Consider the following 19849-nt stretch of genomic DNA (forward strand, 5'->3'; position numbering starts at 1 on the left):
GGGGGGGGGATGTCAGGATGAAATCACGATGCATACAAGGAACAAGAGACCATCAGGAAATCTGCTTTCCATCTCTGCTGCGCAACCCTCCAGCTAAGCAACCTGGGTCCGAAGTGAAATGTGTCATGTTCTTCAAAGAGCCCTTTGGGCATAATGCTTAAATCTGACCATTACCCTAGTAAAAACAAAGCCTCTACTTCCTCTGGGATCATGATTACTGGTTTAGGAAGTCTTTTAAAAGGAGGCTAGAGAGGCTTGTTTGAGAATATTAGTCTTCTATTATATTAACAGTGTATTCCTTCCCCAAGAAATTTTACTGGATCTACCACAGACCACATGCTGCTGACATTTTCTCTAAAATGTCTCACATCCTCCAGACTTTGTGAGACTAGAAACCAACTAGTCACCCAGTCAAACACACAGGACAGGGTGCTAATGTCAGGTTAATAGGCAGCCTCAGTAACTTGGCCTTTTCTCTACATTCCACCTCAGGTACCTAGCGGACACACGTCCCCCTTGTCTTCACCTCCTTCACTTTGTCATGACATCGTCATTCTTCCAGGACTTGGGATCTTGTGACTGTCCCTCAGATACAGCACCCCCATCAATATCACTGCTGCGGACGTCACTTTGCCTGGTTGGCTAAGATGCAGGGGCAGGAGAGGAAACATACAGGAGATTGGCATTCCTTCCTTACTGCCAAAATCTCCCTTCAGTGATCTGTACAGTGGGTGTATGCGGCTTTTCATCGCAACTCCCTCTCTTCCATCAAGATCTTAAAATTTTGTTTTTTAAAGCACAGTAAGTTCATTTCAAAAAGTAGCTTTTTGACTTTATTAATCTATCTTAAGTGTTGGTAGAAAATCTCCATTCATCCCACAGCTAAAAAAATAAATAAATAAAAATCTATTCAATGACAACTATTTGCTACAGTCTGATCTCTGAGCTCCCCCTGGTGCCCTGATGGAAAAACTGATTCAAGAAAGAACTAACTGTCAACACAAGTAGGTTGTGGGGTTTAAACAGGTCCCAGGTGCTCTTCGGATGCTGTGTGTACCAGAATGCTGCCGGCCCCCAGTTGCTGTTGAGTTCATTCTGACGGGGGCAGTGGACCCATGTGCATCACAAAGGGTTTCTGTGGCTGGTTTTTTGAAAGCCGATAACCAAGGTTTTCTTCTGTGACACCTCTGGATAGACTCAAACTACCAACCTTTCAGTTAGCAGCCAAGTATATGAAGCATTTGTGCCACCCAAGGACTCCATCATTATCATAACCAACATATGGTTTATGGCTATAAGGTCTCACCCTGTAGATTACAACATTTTAAAACAGCTTCCAGAAAATGGCAACACATAACATATTTGAGAATCTATCGCAAGAGGATATTTTAAAAAGTCAACCCTCTAAGAAGCACATTACTATGAATGGTTCTCAAGTTTTAATATACATAATAATTACTTTGTGCTTTTAAATGACTATTTCTGGCCTCAATATAAAGACATGTGATCGTGAAAGGACAGAAATCTATTTTTAAGTGGACGCTCAAGGTATGATTACACAGGAGGGCACCTTGACAACCCTAAGGTGGGCATGTTCCTAAGGGGCAGACTGCTACGGTCAAAAGAAAAACATCATTTCTTCCACTCAGAAGGAAAAAATAAAATCCATTTCTAGATTTCATATTTAGGACCATGAAAGGATATAGTACTTTTTTTACTTTAAAATATTGAAATCCACCTTGGGAGGGTCAGATGGTGTGAAAGACTTTAAAGGGCAGACCTAATCTCCAGCAACACTATCTGCTTGGGTCAAAGACCATAAGACCTGAAGGTCATCCAAGTAGACTCCTAGAGGCTAGCCATCAAGAGGTCAGCAAGGTTCCAAAACTAGCCCACAGGAAATAGAAGAAGTACCTAAATTCAAAGTTGCATGCTGGGATACTGGAGAATGATGAAATCCAAGTGCTTTTACTGCTCGAGTGTCTTACTCAGCTTTGCTCAATGTGTGGTTTGCTGTCTTAGAGGTAAACCAGAGGGATCTAGTCTGGTGTCTCTAACTTGGGCACTGTGTGTTGCCTTTGAACATCAGGATGCCCTCTTGTTTCTGTCACTAATGGATATTATTTTTTAGCTTAATCTCTCATCACAGTCTGGTCATCTTGGATAGGTAAAAGCATACGTCACAGGTTTATGAGAAACAGAGAAACACAATTGGTGAGGGTGAAGGTCACTGTGCCTTTACTTCGAAATAGAAGTTCAAAATATGTGTTACCATGTGGGTAAACTTTAAGACACACAATTAGCTAAAGGAATATATAAACCATCGATCTCCGATAGCTGGTGTGACATAAAGTAGGAACTCTTAAAATCTCTAGAAGGGTGTTGTAAAACTCTTTGACTGCATAAAGTCAATTCATTTAATATACTTTTTGTACTTTGATGAAGGAAACCTAAAAATCAAGCTATGATCCATAAATACTTAAACTCTAAATGTATTAAAAATCATTAGCATACAATAGAAATAGACACTGGTTAATCCCCGGGCTGCTAATCACAAAGTTGGCAGTTCAAACCCACCAGTCACGCCAGGGGAGAAGATGAGGCTGTCTGCTCCCATTAACATTTACAGTCTCAGAAACTCTAAGCAGCATTCCACTACCACCCATAGGACCACTATGAGCCAGAATTGACTTGATGGCTATGGGAATGAATGAATGAATAAGCAATGAAAAACTGTAGGGCAAAAAAGAAGGAAACATTTAAGTGTCTTTTAATATTGTGAATTGATTGAAGTTGGTAGTCCTGAGTTAATGAACTTGCTTACTCTCCTCTAGTGTTCCCATCTATATGGAACATATTAGTTAAGAGCTTGACTGTGGAGATCTATTGTCTCAATGGTAACCAGTTAATTAAACTGCCTACTAATTCTACCACAGAAAAGTAAAGAGTTATATGAGTAAACAGCCTATACAAATTCTCTACCTTGTACTATTCCCACTTACAGAGGAAGAAACTATAATTCAGATAATCTTCATGGTTCCTTGTAGATCCAGTACTATAACCCAATAAACCTCCTAATCTAATTATCAAAGAAATAGAGATCAAGCCATAAGAATAAATACCAGGAAACCAATTATTATAGTTCAATGAGTTACTTAAATTCTGTTCAAGAAAATTAGACTCTTGAGACAAAAGGATGAAAAATGTCATTAAAGAAGCTGGAGAGAACTGAGATAGAGCAAGGAGTAATTTGTGTTAACAGGAATAAAGCTACAACGACCACCTATGGGTTCTTCTGTTCACTTCCCTGCTTTATACTTCTAAAAGATATACTTGAAAATAGTAAAATTATGGGGATTGCTGCTTCTACACACTAGATATGGATGTGGAATAATAATCACATAGAAATAAGAATACCTGGGGACAGAAATCACTCCTGCTGCTGGTTTACTAGGATTACACCTCATTTTCACAGCAGTCGACCGGCCATTAGCACAAGAAGTGGTCGTTGTAGAAGACCTATTGTAAGGTAAATGGACACAAAGAAAAATACCGTGCATAAAATCATTCCATGCTCTATCAACCAATGATAAATTACTAAAGTTCACCAACTTGTCATTGTAATAAAGCTGAGCTCCTTCTATCTCACTGCCTTTGAAAAGTTGACTGCTTTCCAGAGAAGTGATAAGTGGTCACTCATTGTGTTCAGCTATCACAATTAGAAAATATTTTAAAGAGAATAGAGGTCATATCTACCTAGGCTGATCATTTGATGTGCCTGTTTAAAACAACTACCCTGTGTAGACAACAGAGTCTCTGAATTATCTGTCTTAACACTTTTAAATATATATGAAAGAAATGATACAGAATTTTTGAAACGTCCGTATATCCTACTTTTTACTCTTTCATTACTGATCTTCTATTAAGCACAAGCGCCCATGCTAGGCACACAGGTGACACAAAAGAGGAAGGTTCAGGAAGTGTATGCAAACAAGGGATTAGAGAAGACTGAGTTGTTTCCATGGATTTTTAGAAGGCTTTGCGTATACTTAAGCATTTATAATCCATAATATGAAATAAAATCCATGTTTTTTAACTATTAAAAATAAGGCAAACAAGGGAAGTAGTCTCTTCACTTACTTATAAAAAAAATGCACATCTGGTATTTGGCTTGGTGTAACTGGGAACATTTCTTCCTTTATGTTAATATTATGCAGTGTAGTTTCAACTGTCACTCCTAGATGACAATTAAAAAAGAAACTGTTAAGCAATACAGGACGATTCCATTTACTTTGTCTTTGTATACCTGAATTTAAAAAATATTTTACTTTGATGGCTGTCATTTTACCAAAAATATGTATAACATCTGTGCATTGATGGTGTTCGTAAGGAATTTCTAAAACTTCCAGAATGAAAGAGAAAAGACCGTACTTTCTGGTTTTATAAATTTGCTTTAGTCATTCTCTCCCCTGGGTCTTATTTTCTGAATTTATAAAATGCTTGCAGTAGTCTAGATGATAGCTAAAGTCCCTTTGGTTTTAACATTTTAAGAAACTGCTATTAAAACTCTCCATCTCGGATGCTTTTTGTTTAATGAGCTAAACTATTTTAATAATCCAACTCTTCAGTCATGTTCAATATAGACATACTTCGAGACTCTAATAATTTCCAAAATCTAACCCCAAACTTTGCGTAATTCAGGAAGCACAAAAGTATGGTATCTGTCTCATCTTTTACAGTGAAACCATAGCAAAGTCAAAACGCAAGACAAACAGCAGCCATTACTGACAGGAGAGCTCTGAAGTTGAGCACCACGTCGGTAACTGGCCATGGTGCTGAAAGTTAAATAAATTAATCTGTCTACTGACCATGGTGCTGAAAGTTAAAGAAATCCCTCCGTCTACTGACCATGGTACTGAAAGTTAAAGACAATATCTCTGTCTATGTAATCTGGCTGCACATAAGAAATGATCTCACAAAATCGTTAAAAGCCTCAGACTAAAACCCCCTATCACAGAAATTCTAATAAAATTGATCCCTCTCTCAAAACTCATTCGCTGCATTGAGTCGATGCTACCTCACAGTGACCATATAGGAGAGGGTGGAACTGTCCCCTGTGAGTTTCCAGGACTGGAACTGTTTACAGGAGCAGAAACCCTGAATTCTGAATTCGGGATTTTCCTTTAAGCTTCCCTGCACCTTCCAGCATCACAGAAAGAGAAAGGTCAAAGGGAGAATACAATTAGCACCCCTAGCTCTGCTACATATTACCAGTTCACTTCTGGCATGGGAAACGACGAAAACTGGTGTCTGAAATCATGACTTAGACTATGTTTGTGTGCTGTTATGATTTTTTTAACTTGGCTTTCTAAAACAGTATTGCCTCTTAAATTCCTAAAGAATCTGATGAAAAACAGACTCTCTCTTCAGAAGATGTCATATCACACATCAGTTAATAATTAAATTTAGAAGCTACTTTTACTCACACAGATTCACTGAGACCCTAGGAACAGAGACCTTTTTGGTCATATTATAAATCCATGATTTAGACTTATCAATGGGTCTAAATCATCTATGGCAAACACCAATGCAATAAAAAAATGTCAGTAGCATACTTTGGAGTATGTACATATGCATGCATATACAAACCAGAGGAAGCTTACCTAAAAAGGTATCTGCTAGAATGATAGATTGTGATGATAAAGCTGCTCGGAAACCCTTACTCTCAGAAGGAATAATAGTTGACTGGCATACAAATGCCCCTACCAAATTTGTATAATCATCAGACTTTCCTACCATTTCCTTCACGGTAAAGTCTGTTATGTTGTTGGTACAGAGAGCCATCTTCTTTCCCTGGGAAAACAAAGTCATAAGGGAGAGGTTTTCTTGGTGGTCACTCTCTAACCTAAATCTCAAATAGTAATCTTATTACAACAGTGGTCTCCTCACTCAGGAGATTCTCCTGTGATTGATCTGGTACAGAGCCCAGGTACCAGTATTTGCTAAAGCATCCCAGACAATGAAAACACTCATCAGGGTTGAGAGCCACAGAGTTAAAAATTAATGGGGTAATTCAGAGTTGCACTACTTGTCTCACTACAATCACTCGCTATGTTCAATGAAAGCTATCTGACTTGGGAAGTCAGTCACCTATGAAACCTACAACTTAAGGACAACGACACATACAAGGACATCGGCAAACTACGGGTGAAGACCTTAGTGCCACGTAAGAAGAATCGTTTTTCCTTATCTTTCGACCTGTCTGGGGTACAAAAGCAGTTTGAAGTCTAAAGAAGAACACAGAAGAGTCAAATAGCAGAAAAACCCCAGGATAGTGTCCTGAGTTCCACACTGCTGGTCACTACAAGCTTCAGGATTCACCTACTCTTGAATTTAGCAATGAGGTGTATCTGTTAACTACAAATTATTTAAGGAACACAGGGGTTTACTTTTTTAAATCATTTTCAGGGTAACTAGAAGGCTGTTTAAATAGGGGGCTGTTTTTAATTTCCATCAAGTTGATTTAGACTCATGGTAACCCCCAGTGTGTTCCAGTACAAGGGGCTCCACAGGGTTCTCAAGGCTAAGGCCTTAGAAGCAGAGTGTCAGAATTTTTGGAATTGCCTCTGGTGGGTGGACACAATGTCTGGCATAGTAGTTGAGTGCTTAACTATTTGTGTCTCCCAGTGACTCTTCATTTAATATATATAAATATATACATATATATACACGTGTGTCTCCCAGTGACTATTCATTTAACATATTCTTGCCCCTCCACCAGGTATACATATATATGTACACATGTGTGTGTGTGTACACACTGCAATTTAGTTGAAAATGACACCTAGTGACTCTATAGGACAGGGCAGAACTGCCCATGGGGGTTTCTGAGCTGTTACTCTTTACAGGAATAGAAAGCCTCATTTATGCTTCAATCCTCACAACTGGACTAGCTAGCAACATCATTATAAATGGATAAAATATTGACGTTGTCAAGGATTTCATTTTCGTGGATCTGCAATCAAAGGTCACGAAATCAAATGATAAATTGCATTCAGCATATCTGCCACGAAATCTCTCTTTAAAGCGTTCAAAAGGACATACATCTCTTTGAAGACTAAACTGCATAAGCCATGTCAATCACCTGATATGCATGCGAATACTGGACAGTGAAAAAGGAAGCCTACAGAAGAATCGGTGCATCTGCATTGTGGTGTCGGTGAAGAATATCAAAACACCATGGACTGACAGAAGAACAAATAAATGTCTTAGAAGAAGTACGTCCGGAGTGTTCCTTAGAAGCAAGGATGAAGAGGCTTCATCTTATGTAGTTTGGACATGTGTTAGGAGGGGCCAGTCTCTGGAGAAGAGCATCATGCTTGGTATAGAAATTTCCACAAAGGAAATGAAGACCCTTAAAGAGATGGCTTGACACGGTGGCTGCAATAACGGGCTCAAACACAGCGACAATTGTAAGGATGGTGCAGGCACACATAGTCGTTGTTGTAAGATACAGAGTTGGTCACTGAGTCTAAACCCACTCGGCATTACAACAATGAGAATATTGTAGTCCCACTGCAAATGAAGTCTGCAATATTGAGTCTTTAAAGGAATGTAAGCATTAAATATGTTAATGGCTTGAGAAGTAGAAATGACATAGCTGAAATAAAGAAGGTATAAAGAATTTTTATGTGTTTAAAATTAACAATAATAACCCATAAAATTCTTGCCCCTCCACCAGGTTTTCAAAACAAGTGCAATATACTTTTACTAAGCTGATATAAAATGCTGAAGCAAAGACCAGAGGAATGATAGGAAAGAGAAGAAAGTATTAAGAGAGAAGAGCAGAGACTTAAATAAAAGGAACGGGGAGGAAAGAAGATGACAGAAGGGGAAAGTAAAGAAGACAGAAGAAGAGACATTGGCAATATGAGAAGATTGGGAGTGTGGTTGATAATGGGATTAATCATATCCACTGCTTCAAAGAATTTGGGCACATAACAAGTTTTCAATATCTTTTGGTTGACTGAACTGAGTGACGGATCAATGGAATATTGGAACATGGCAAATGTCATATCCTGAAAATGTAGAGATCTGTGTGTTTGAAAACTTCTGTCAATGTTTTATCTGTTAGCACTACCTTTGTAAAAAGTTTGACATAGCATTTCATAAGAAAGAAAAGTGGAAGCATTAGAGTCAATATGAAAAGCAGAATGGAGGAAATTCCCTGTTCTCATCCTTGCTAATGATGAGTATATATTTCCCAACACCACTCTCAAATGCTCACTTAAATACTGGGCGTGGTCCTCTGGCTCTTCTCATTATCAGTATCAATTAAGGTTCCAATTCTTCTGAAGGAAAATAAAATCTCTCTATTGACAGTGCTTTCTCAACCACTGCGTACCTAATGAAATGGCACATGTTACTTACATGCCTCCTTCTTATTTTGGGGGCAATTTTCTTCTTGAAAGTCTTTTTCTTGATAAACCAAATTGACAATGTAAGCCGCAGTAAAACTCTCAAACTGTACTCGCCAGCCTAAACAAATTAGCTAAGATTGAAAAATCTGAACCGCTTTTACAAAAAAGAAGAAGAATGATCCTCAATGCGGTTATAGCCCAGCCGCAGGCTTTGGGGTTCAACTGACTAGGTACATACTTTGAAGGATTGAGAAGTATACAGGGTTGCCCTTGGTGGGGAAAGATGCCAACTTACTAAGAGGCAATGGAGGATTTAAGCAATCAAAGCTTAGTGTGACATTTGATTGTCAGCAAGTAGAGATATTATATTGGTCCACCTGGTCAGGAAACTATCAATCAGACTGAAAAATAGCTCCATCTCACACTGACAACCAGAACTCACCTCATGACCACATAAGCTGATATTGAAAAAGTGGTAGTATTTTGTTCCTTTGGAGGTGAAGCTCGGACCATTCATTAATGAGCCAACACTGCTGAGGTTGCTAAAGTCATAATGTAAACTCTGGTTTTCTTTCTCGTGGTAGAAAAAGCAGTCACTATAGCAAACTGAGTGGTCCTTTGATCAGAGATGAAGAAATGTAAATGAAAAAGAAGACAGAATTAGCAACTACTAACAATGACTTTCAAAGCACAGATTCAAAAAACTTTTCTTTGAGGTACATCATAACACACCAATATAGAGAATTCCTAAATTCTAACTAGATTTTTCTAGGCAAAGTTCAAAAGATTCATAATAATTTCAAAGCCAGAGGAGTAACATTATTATTCTAAGACCAGCTTTCTGATTAAAAGCAAAATAGAAAAATGGTCAAAATTCCTTGTTAGGCCAGTTGCAGTAAAACTATCATTTCTCTTTTACTCATAACATACTATTAATTTTTGTCCCTGAAATTTTCAAGGTTTGCATGCTACTCTCCAGATGACCATATCACCAGCCTACCTATAGTGGTAATTCACTCTTTCAGCCAAACAGAATCTTTTTTGGAAAGCAGTCTTCTTTAGGGACTTTTCTTAATATTGCCTTTCCCCAGTAAATCCAATACTTGGCTGGTACACACTAAATGTGCACACAACAATGTAAGAAAAGAGAAGAGAAAAAAAGGGGGGTGGAATGAAAAGACCACTTTTTCTATATAATCTCTTCCTATTTCCTAGAGCACTATTAAGGAATTCTAGAGTTCCTCTGTGGAAATGCATTCGCATGAAGAGACCTGTAAGGCAGACCCACTCACCGGGGTGCTTTTACTGCCGGGCCCACAGGGGACACAAGCCTCCTCACCATAGACCTGATGGATGGACAGGTAGGTGTCAGCTGGACACTCCTTGCACTGGTTGGTTTCTTTCTCAATGTAGTGGCCTGGGGGGCAGGGGACACACGATGAGCCTGACTGTTCAGAACCGAGGGCACAGGCACGGCATGAGGACGCCACCCCGTCAACGGCATTAGTGGTTGTGATAGAATAAATCTTCACCAGGTCATTGATGAACCGTCTGTTCTAAAAAGAGAGCAGAAAGTGACGACATCGGTCTTGAGCTCCAGTTGCACAATGTTTAATGCATAGAGATAGAGACACACACAAAGATATATATATACACTCTTCACCCGAACTAGTAAACAGGACCGTCTGTAATTAACAATGGATTAGCAGCATTCCTCGTCAGCTAATGCCCAAAGACTCTGAAGAGTCTGGCAGGGGTCAACCCAGGGATGCATATGGCAGCCAACTAAAAAGGAAGGGAAAAGAAAAAACAAGGGTAGTGGGAAAACAGGGCACTAACCCACTCGCGGGGAGGATATTGTTAAAGTCTCCACAGGAAAGCGAGAGAGGGATCAGACCTCATCCCAGTGTGCCAAGCCTTCAGAGCAATATACCAGCTTGGAGCAGAGAACTAACAGAGATGTCGTTGGGGCGGCCCCCATCCCAGCTCGATTGACACCCCCCCCCCAGAAGAATGCAATACAGAGGACAGCACTGAAGACATAGCCTGGGGAGAGTGGCTGGTTAGCCCAGACCACACGGGAGCAAGCTAAGAGGAAAAGAGAGTAGCACAACATCCTGGCCACCAAGCCCCAGGGACGACACTCTTGCTTGAAGCAGTCAGTGCACAGAAAGGACATAGGGCCAACCCCACCATGAGTCATGATATCCCCTCACAGAGCCACAGCACTATGAGGGACAGCATTGGAGACACAGTGCTGAAATTGTGCTGGGTCTGGCCCCCCAACACCCACCAAGACCAAACATAAAGACAGCGCAGTAGAGCAGCAAGGGGAGCAAAGTCCCCATAGAATCCCAAAAGTAGACTTTGGACTCACAGGCAGGGCTTGGCACCTCATCAGACCTGATCACAAAACATTCATTAGGGTCTGCAGACAGACCTGGAACTATTTATAGGCCCATCCCACCCCCCATGTCTATCTATGTAAGATAGGCAGGATTGTTTACAATCCCAAAGAGAAAACACAGACCATTGTTCCGGGTGTACACGGGAGAGGAGGAGATGGGGGAAAGAGAGGGGGGAGCCTGCAAACCCAGGGACATAGAACCAACAAGATATCTAAAATCAATGGCAAGGAGGGCACCAAATGCCTGGTGGGGGTTGACCAAATGCAATGTAGCAGAGAGGAATTACTGAGACTGAAAAAAAGTAGAACATGATAGTGGGACTAAAGGAAAGTAAAAGAAAATAGAGGAAAGAACTAGGAGAGACCCCACAGTGCCGGGTCCTGAGGCCGGGTCAGGCCTCCCACCCGCGGAGGGCGGAGAGGAGCGGGAGAGAGTGGGCCCCAACCCCACCCATCCCCAGAGGTGTGTGCAGGGCCCGGACAGCAAAGCTCCTCTCCCCAGGGTTCAGGGAGACGGACCTGTGTCATAAAACATAATGACCAGATAGAGTAGGATCTGAGGAGAGATACCCGCCGTGAATAACGCCTAAATGCAGAGCTGATTTTGCACTGACTGGACTGGCCGTGCCGGGTCAGAGCCTCCCTCTGAACATGAACGACCATGGCTCTGTGGTCTGTGCTTTTAGCAGGACGGTCTCCAAAGTTGAGGATTTCTTGGCCAACGAGGCAAAGGGCATCAAAGTGGTTGGCGCTCGCTCCTTGAAGGAAATGGTCTCCAAGCTGAAGAAGTCTCAGCGGATCATACTGCTGCTGAAGGAAGGCTGGTCAAGCTGTTGATGGTTTCATTGAAAAACTGGTGCCATTGTTGGGTGCTGGTCACATCATCATCAATGGGGCAATTCTGAGTACAGGGATACCACAAGACGATGTCGGGACCTCAAGGCCAAGGGGATCTTGTGTGTGGGGAGTGGAGTGAGTGGTGGCAAAGATGCGACCCAATAAGGCCGGTCACTCGTGCCAGGAGGAAACAAAGAAGCCTGAGCGCACATCAAGACAATCTTCCAAGGCACTGCCATGAACGTGGGCACCGGAGAACCCACTGTGATGGGTAGGAGAGGAGGGAGCAGGCCACTTGTGAAGATGGTGCGGCAACATGCAGCTATGCCATGAATGTGGGCACTGGAGAACCCACTGTGATGGGTAGGAGGAGGGAGCAGGCCACTTGTGAAGATGGTGCGGCAACATGCAGCTCATCTGCGAGGTGACCACCTGATGAAAGACCTTCTCGGCGTGGAGCATGACAAGAGGACAAAGGCATTTGAAGAATGAAATAAGGCAGAGCTGGACTCCTTCCTGATTGAAATCACGGCCAATAGCCTCACGTTCCAAGATACCGATGGCACACACCTGTGCGGAGGACCAGGGACAGGTGGGGCAGAAGGGCATTGGAAAGCGGACGGCCATCTCAGCCCTGGAGTACGAGGTGCCTGTCACCCTCATCAGAGAAGCTGTCTTTGCTCGGTGCTTATCATCGCTCAAGGATGAGAGGATACAGGCTAGCAAAAAGCTAACGGCCCCCCAAGGTCCAGTTTGGCGGAGACAAGAAGTCATTCCTGGAGGACATTCAGAAGGCCCTCTATGCATCCAAGGTCATCTCTTATGCTAAAGGCTTCATGCTGCTATGACAGGCAGCCGCTGAACTTTCTGGACCCTCAACTATGGTGACATTGCCCTGATGTGCCGGTCGGGGGTGGGCTGAATCATCAGAAGTGTCTTCCTCGTGAAGATAAAGGATGCTTTTGACCAAAACCCAGACCTTCAGAATCTCCTGTTGGATGACTTCTTTAAGTCAGCTGTCAAAAACTGCCAGGACTCCTGGTGGCGGGTAGTCAGCACAGAGGTCCAGACAGGCATCCCCATGCCCGGCTTCACCACTGCGCTCTCCTTCTATGATGGCTACCCACAAGAGAGGCTGCCCGCCAACTTCATCCAGGCTCAGTGGGATTATTTGGGGCTATACCTATGAACTCTTAGCCAAACCAGGACAATTCATCCTCACGAATTGGACAGGCCATGGTGGCAACGTGTTGTCCTCTTCCTACAATGCCTAAGCAGATGTTTCTGCAGCTACCACCATGCCATCAATGGGGACATTCCATTAGCCACACACCACTACTTAAAGGGCCCTCTGCCCTTCTCTCCATGCAGATATTTTCCAATAGAGTGGTGCAAGAGACTGCTGAGCATCAACTAGCGTTTATCTGTAAAGTAGTTCTGCAGGAACTGCCGTGCCCTCTGCCCTCGCCTCCTGAGACAGGCCAGACGGATCTTGGGTGTGACAGCTGCAAGGTAGCTCCTAGCAGCAGCCAGCACTCCCCTGGCCCTGATACTGGCAACAGCCCTCCTCACACAGACAAGAAGAGTTTTTGTGAGATGGTATCTAACTTTGTATTATGAGGCTTATTTTCCCCTCTACTTAATAAAAATGACTTTGTCTTGTCAAAAAAAACTAGGAGGCAAAAGGTATTCATAGAGGTGTAAATATAGGCATGGATATACGTAAATATATTAACATATAATGATAGAAATATAGTTCTATGTACATATATTTGTATGTTAAGTATTAAGGTAGCATACAAACATTGGGCCTCTACTCAAATCCTTCCTCAACACAAGAACACTTTGTTCTAATAACCTGGCAATCTGTGATACTCACCTTCCTGACACGATTGCTGCAGACAAAGCGGGTGAATAAGCAAATATGGTGAAGAAAGCTGATGGTGCCGGCTATCAAAAGATACAGCGTCTAGGGTCTTAAAGACTTGAAGGTAAACAAGCGGCCAACTAGCTCAGAAGAAACAAAGCCCACATGGAAAAAGCACACCAGCCTTTGTGATCATGAGGTGTTGAAGGGATCAGATATCAGGGATCAAATAACAAAAAATCATATCGTTGTGAATGAGGGGGAGTGCTGAGTGGGTACCCAAAGCCTGTCTGTAGACAACTGGACATCCCTTACAGAAGGGTTGCAGGGAGGAGATGAGCCAGTCAGGGTGCAGTGTAGCAACGATGAAGCATACAACTTTCCTCTAGTTCCTGAATGCTCCCCCGTTCCTGAGTGCTTGTTCCCCACCATCATTATCCCAATTCTACCTTACAAATCTGGCTAGACCAGGGTATGTACACTGGTACAGATAGGAACTGGAAACACAAGGAATCCAGGGCAGATGATCCCTTCAGGACCAGTGGTGAGGGTGGCAATGCCAGGAAGGTGGAGGGAGGGTGGGATCGAGAGGGGGAACCAATTACAAGGATCTACATAAAACCTCCTCCCTGGGGGATGGACAACAGAAAAGTGGGTGAAGGGAGACGTCGGACAGTGCAAGATATGACAAAATAATAATTTATAAATTATCAAGGGTTCGTGAGGGAGGGGGAGCAGGGACGGAGGGGGAAAATGAGGAGTTGATGCCAGGGGCTTAAGTGGAGAGCAAATGTTTTGAGAATGATGAGGACAATGAATGTACAAATGTGCTTTACGCAACTGATGTATGTATGGACGTGATAAGAGTTCTATGAGCCGCCAATAAAGTGATTAAAAATAATAATAATAAAAGAAATATTTTTTTAAAAGAAAAAAAAATTGTGTTCTGCAGCATGTTCCTGACCCACATGAAGGTCATCTGGACTCTCTGAAAGAGCAATTGAAGTAAAATCTGGGAGAAGGGTCCACAATGAGAGCCAGGAGAGAAAATGGTCCAAGCGTGTCTTCCCAGTGTTAAGGCAGTGGCTGAACAAGCACATTACCTGGTTCTTCTCTTGGAGGCCAATTCTATGGGGATGACAAAATAGCTGTACCAGGAAGATGGCAGACTTGCTACTGTTAAAATCCACAGTGGGATATGCTTGGGGTGGGAACTGGGGGTGGGGGGTTCCATTCAAGAAGGAACAACAAAGGAGAGTAAGAGTTTGTGTGGTAGCCCAATTGTGTGCACACAAGTTCTTCAGGTTATGAAAGGTGACATTACAGTAATGGAACAATGAAACCACACCAGTTAATGGCTTCCAGGTAAAAGCAACATCACTCAAATGAAAATGAATAGTGCTGCTAGCTTTATCAAAGACCTAGGAAGCTTCACAGCTGTGTCAAGTTAAATTACTACAAAATTAGATCTTTTTTTCACATGTTGTACTGTTTTTAGAGTTAAGAATAATTCAAAGATACGTTGAGTTATTCCATTCTATACATCCTCACCCTCAAAAATAACTGACCGTTTCTTTCTTTCAACAAGATTTCACATCCATAACCAGCACTTTTCCTTCCTGTAGACCTGAGAGACGGCTTTCTAAGCATAACCACCAGGAGGCATCTGTCTCGTGTGTCCAAAAAAGGAAGTGCTTGCAACTTACATCTTGACCTTGATTCGTTCTCTGAAAAGCCCAAGTAAACGTAAACGTGGCATTCTTGAAGACGACATGAGTGTAGGCTTGTTTTTCTTTGGTTCCACCCCATGATTCCACCACGTTGGTGCTTTTTCTATTAATATCCTGTAACAGTGAAAAGATAGACAAAGCACAAACTAAGTATTCGTAGTAATATGAATACATTACAAATACGTGTTTTTCTTTACACACCAAAACCTGTAGAGCTCATGAATAGTAATCTACAGAACATGTAACTCGAGAACTCCCTCAACTTCCCTTCAGGTCTGACCAGTCATCATACTCGCTCAGGGTTCACAGTACAGATTGAATTTGATATCTCAAAAATAAAAGGAGTCCTCGCATAGGCCAAATCACACTGAAGAAGAAAGAACACTTAGATTCTGCTATGAGCTAAAAACTCTTGGACCGGCTCACAAAGTAAGTCGCGTCTGATCCCTCCCCTTGGGGGCATCTGGGTCAAGTGAGAGAGAAAGAAACAAATTCTCATAATTATAAAAGGTTTTAGGAACACTTCGTTTAATGGTTTAAGAGCAAGCCTCCTAGGAGAAGTAAAATGTAAGCCGTCTTTATAGTAGAACGGGAGCTCCCCAGACAAAGAGCACGTTGAGATATGTCCTTTCAGCTTAGAGGAGAGAAAGAAGCAGGTGGAGTTCCACTCCCTCTAAGGGAAGCTCCAGGACCAGTGGACTTGGTAACAGGTCGGAAGGAAAGCCAGGGTGCAGGAAAATGATCGGCGCTCGAGACATGTGACAATACAGACCACTGGGTCCTTTCACAGTTTCCACTTCAGTAAGAAGAGGGTGAGACCAGGAAATTTGAATTTCTAACGATTTCCTGGTGGTGCTGATCCTGGAAAGAAGCCCGAGTCGCGTAGTCGTACACGTTGGTTGGCTAACAGCAAGGCCAGCAGTTTGAAACCACTAGCCGCTCGCCAGGAGAAAGATGAGGCTTTCTATTCCTGTAAGCGTTCCAGTCTCTGAAACTCACAAGGGCAGTTCTATCCTGTCCTATTGACTCGATGACCATGAGTTTGGTGGTATTGGTTTGGTTTTGCTTTTTGACTAGTCCTGGAATCACACTTGGCAAACCACTACTATTGAGTTTGTGTGTGTGTGTGTTTGTTTGTTTGTTTGTTTGTTTTAAAGGCAAGGGTAAGGGGTATGTCTGTGTTGATGGCACTGCTGGTACTTGGTAATTTTCACAGCAACAAGAGAGAGTGGAGATGAGAAAACTGAACTGGAAAATACAGAATAGTCTACTGGAGAGCAAACAATGAGCATACCTCTGGTAGTTACATAACTGGTGTCAATTTGGGACTTGAGGAGGATTCAGTGAAGGAGTAGAGTCAACTCTGTCAATCGGATCATAGGCAATGAAGTCTGTGTGGGCACGGCCTTCTGAGAATTATGGGAAGTCCTGGATTTCCTCCTTGGAGGCAGGAGAGTCTCTCTTCGTGGCTCACTTCCTGTGAGACATCCCTAAGGAGAAGTCACATGGACCTACCCTGATACAGCCCTGGGAACTGGAGGAGCCACATGGAGACCCCTGCCAGCATGGAGATGCTTCTACCAACACTGACTTCCCACACACTGGCCTATGATATTCTTGCATTTGGCGTCATTGCATGTGTTTTGTGATTCTGAAGAGGACTTTATAGATTGGTATCAGCCATATGGGCTAATATAGGACTTATGGGCTTGGGCTGGACTGGGCTGGGATGTTTTCTCAATAGTCAGCTGCTCATGTATATAAACCTCTTTGTCATACACATGAGAGTATCCATGGATTTGTTTCTCTAGACTCCCAGACTAACACAATACCCATTGCCATCCAGTTAAGTCCATCTCTGAGTGACCCTACAGGGCAGAGGGGAATGTCCCGCTGGGCTTCCAAGGCTGTAGCCTTGTAGAGACAGACTGTCACATCTTTTTCCTGCAGGGCACCAGGGGAGATCAAACACCAAGCTCTCAGTTAACAGCCAAGCCCGGAACCACGATACCACCAGTGATCCTTTGAGGAATAGCAGGAGTCAGCCTGTGAGTGATGCCCCAGTGTGCAGAGGAGCTCACCGAGTAAAGAAACAAGGAGGCCGAGTTGCAAGAACTGCAGACTTCGTGGGTATGTGTGGTAACAGAGGTGGAGGTGTTGAAATGATCATTGATGAGCTTCCCTACTTCAAAGTTGTTTTTGTTTTATTGTGTTTTTCAGAGCAAAATGGTCTGCCTTCGTACAAGCTGTTAGCCATCATCAAGCAGTGTTTCCATCTGCACACAACTTCTACCTCATGGGGGAAACTGCTGCTGAACGACTGAACGACTGCAATGGGGGGAGGGGAGGGAGGGAATAGTAACAATAATGCTTTAGAGTCAATACTTCACCCCAATGCTAACATCTTAGCTAACAGCCACAAAAAGTCTTAGTAAATTTTATATTGCTGTCTTTCTCATGCTAACAGTTGGGACTGCAGGACATGGAGCAAGGAAAGACAATGATTAAAGTTTGGATGTGTATTTAATGACGTCCTTCATCTAAAAGTATTCAAGTTATCAAGGAAGGGTTTTCTTTCTTCTGAGTGCTGTACACCTTCATTTTCCACTCTCGTTTATGAACATACCTTTTCATCTCCTCGTGTTTGATTGCTGACTGGCTATAAGAGAGGATTTCCATTCAGCTGCTGGCATCTTTTTTGAAGGAATTTTCCACCAGCTTAATCATCAGTGTCTTGGGTGCCCTCCTCTTTCAGTTCTGCCCTTAAGGGTGAGTATACCTGCAAGAGTTCCTCTCTTCCTAGAGTTTATGCGCAATTATCAGTGACTTTGTTAGACATTTAAAAATATTTTTACAGGGCCTTAAAATGGCAAGAAAATATAATTCATACCCGAGAATTCATAGCTAAATGAATTCCAGTTGAAAGAGAATGCCAAGTTTAAAAACCTGCCTTCTGAAGCCTCCCTTCACTTACCACCATAAAGTAAAGCACGCAGTCAGCGGAGCAGAGAGTCTCAAAGACAAAGGTTATTCTTCCTAATTCAGAACCGGTGGCTCCAGTCATAGATGTCGGTGGCCTATTTGATGGAATAAAACAGCATTATTTACAGTGCATTCTAAATACAATTTGGACAAAATTGACCTACTTTTTTATTAAGCTTAAAAACACTTTTAAAAAAAAAAAAAACATTTTATTGGGGTCTCTTACAGCTCTTATCACAATCCATACATCCATCCATTGTGTCAGGCACCTTTGTACATATGCTGTCATCATAATTTTTAAAACATTTTATTTCTACTTGAGCCCTTGTTATCAGCTCATTTACCCCCCTCCCTCACCCACCCTCATGAACCCTTGATAATTTATAAATTATTATTTTCTTCATGTCTTACACCAACCACTGTCTCCCTTCACCCACTTTTTTGTTGTTCTTCCCCCTGGGAGGGGGGTTATATATCATTCATTGTGATCAGTTCTCCCTTTCTCCCCCCACCTTCCCCTCCCCCTCCTGGTATCACTACTCTCATTATTGGTCCTGAGGGGTTTATCTGTCCTGGATTCCCTGTGTTGCGAGCCCGTATCTGTACCTGTGTACATGCTCTGGTCTAACCAGATTTATAAGGTAGAACTGGGGTCATGAGAGTTGGGGGGGGGGGGGCATTAAAGAACTAGAGGAAAGTTGTATGTTTCATCGGTGCTACACTGCACTCTGACTGGCTCGTCTCTTCCTGGTGACCCTTCTGTGAGGGGATGTACCATTGTCTACAGATGGGCTTTGGGTCTCCACTCCGCCATCCCTCCCCCCATTCACTATGATAAGATTTTTTGTTCTGATGATGCCTGATACCTGATCCCTTTGACACCTGGTGATCACACAGGCTGGTGTGCTTCTTCCATGTGGGCTTTGTTGTTTCTCAGCTAGATGACCACTTATTTCTCTTCAAACCTTTTAAGACCCCAGATGATATATCTTTTGATACCCAGACACCATCCGCTTTCTTCACCACATTTGCTTATGCACCTGCTTTGTCTTCAGCAAGTGTGTCAGGTAGGTGAGCATCACAGAATGCCAGGTTATTGGAACAAAGTGTTCTTGTGTTAAGGGAGTGCTTGAGTACAGGCCCAATGTCCATCTGCGGCCTTAATACTTCACATAAATATATGTATATAGAGTTATTTCCCTATCGTTTATATAAATTATTTACCTATGTACAGGCCTGTATTTAGACCTCTATAAATGTCTGTTGCCTCTTAGTTCTTTCCTCTATTTCCTTTTACTTTCCTCTTGTCTCACTATCATGTTTGGCCTTCATTCGGATTTCAGTAATTCCTTTTGGCTACACTGCCCTTGATCAAGCCCTACCAGGCATCCTACACTCTCCTCGCCATCAATTTTAGATCACTTGTTGCTCCTTTGACCCTGGGTTTGTTGGCAACCCTCTTCCTCACCCTCTCCTGTGTCTCTCAACCCCACCCCACCCCAACCATAGGTCCCTGTTTCCTCCTCCACATTGTTTATCCTGCCTATGTTATCTAGATAGACAGGCGGAGACAATAATAAGAACAAAAACAAGACAAAGCAAAACA

At 42.5% G+C, this 19849-nt stretch overlaps 1 protein-coding gene and 1 pseudogene across 2 annotated transcripts in view; one reads left to right on the forward strand and one right to left on the reverse strand.

Moving 5' to 3' along the window:
* Nucleotides 1–19849, reverse strand: part of ELAPOR2 (endosome-lysosome associated apoptosis and autophagy regulator family member 2) — a 124190-nt gene that overhangs the window by 29579 nt on the left and 74762 nt on the right. For both annotated transcript variants that reach the window (XM_045288893.1, XM_004702635.2), the window contains 7 exons: nucleotides 18236–18338; nucleotides 15238–15375; nucleotides 9713–9976; nucleotides 8863–9036; nucleotides 5664–5853; nucleotides 4141–4237; nucleotides 3418–3519 (listed from right to left, as the gene is read on the reverse strand). In XM_045288893.1, coding sequence (XP_045144828.1) covers nucleotides 3418–3519; nucleotides 4141–4237; nucleotides 5664–5853; nucleotides 8863–9036; nucleotides 9713–9976; nucleotides 15238–15375; nucleotides 18236–18338 — 1068 coding nt within the window. The remainder of the gene's footprint in view (nucleotides 1–3417; nucleotides 3520–4140; nucleotides 4238–5663; nucleotides 5854–8862; nucleotides 9037–9712; nucleotides 9977–15237; nucleotides 15376–18235; nucleotides 18339–19849) is intronic.
* Nucleotides 10651–12938, forward strand: LOC101663074 (annotated as a pseudogene).

The sequence above is a fragment of the Echinops telfairi genome, unplaced genomic scaffold (genome assembly GCF_000313985.2).
Source record: "Echinops telfairi isolate 266 unplaced genomic scaffold, ASM31398v2 ScPeMD7_23;HRSCAF=83, whole genome shotgun sequence".
NCBI lineage: Eukaryota > Metazoa > Chordata > Mammalia > Afrosoricida > Tenrecidae > Echinops > Echinops telfairi.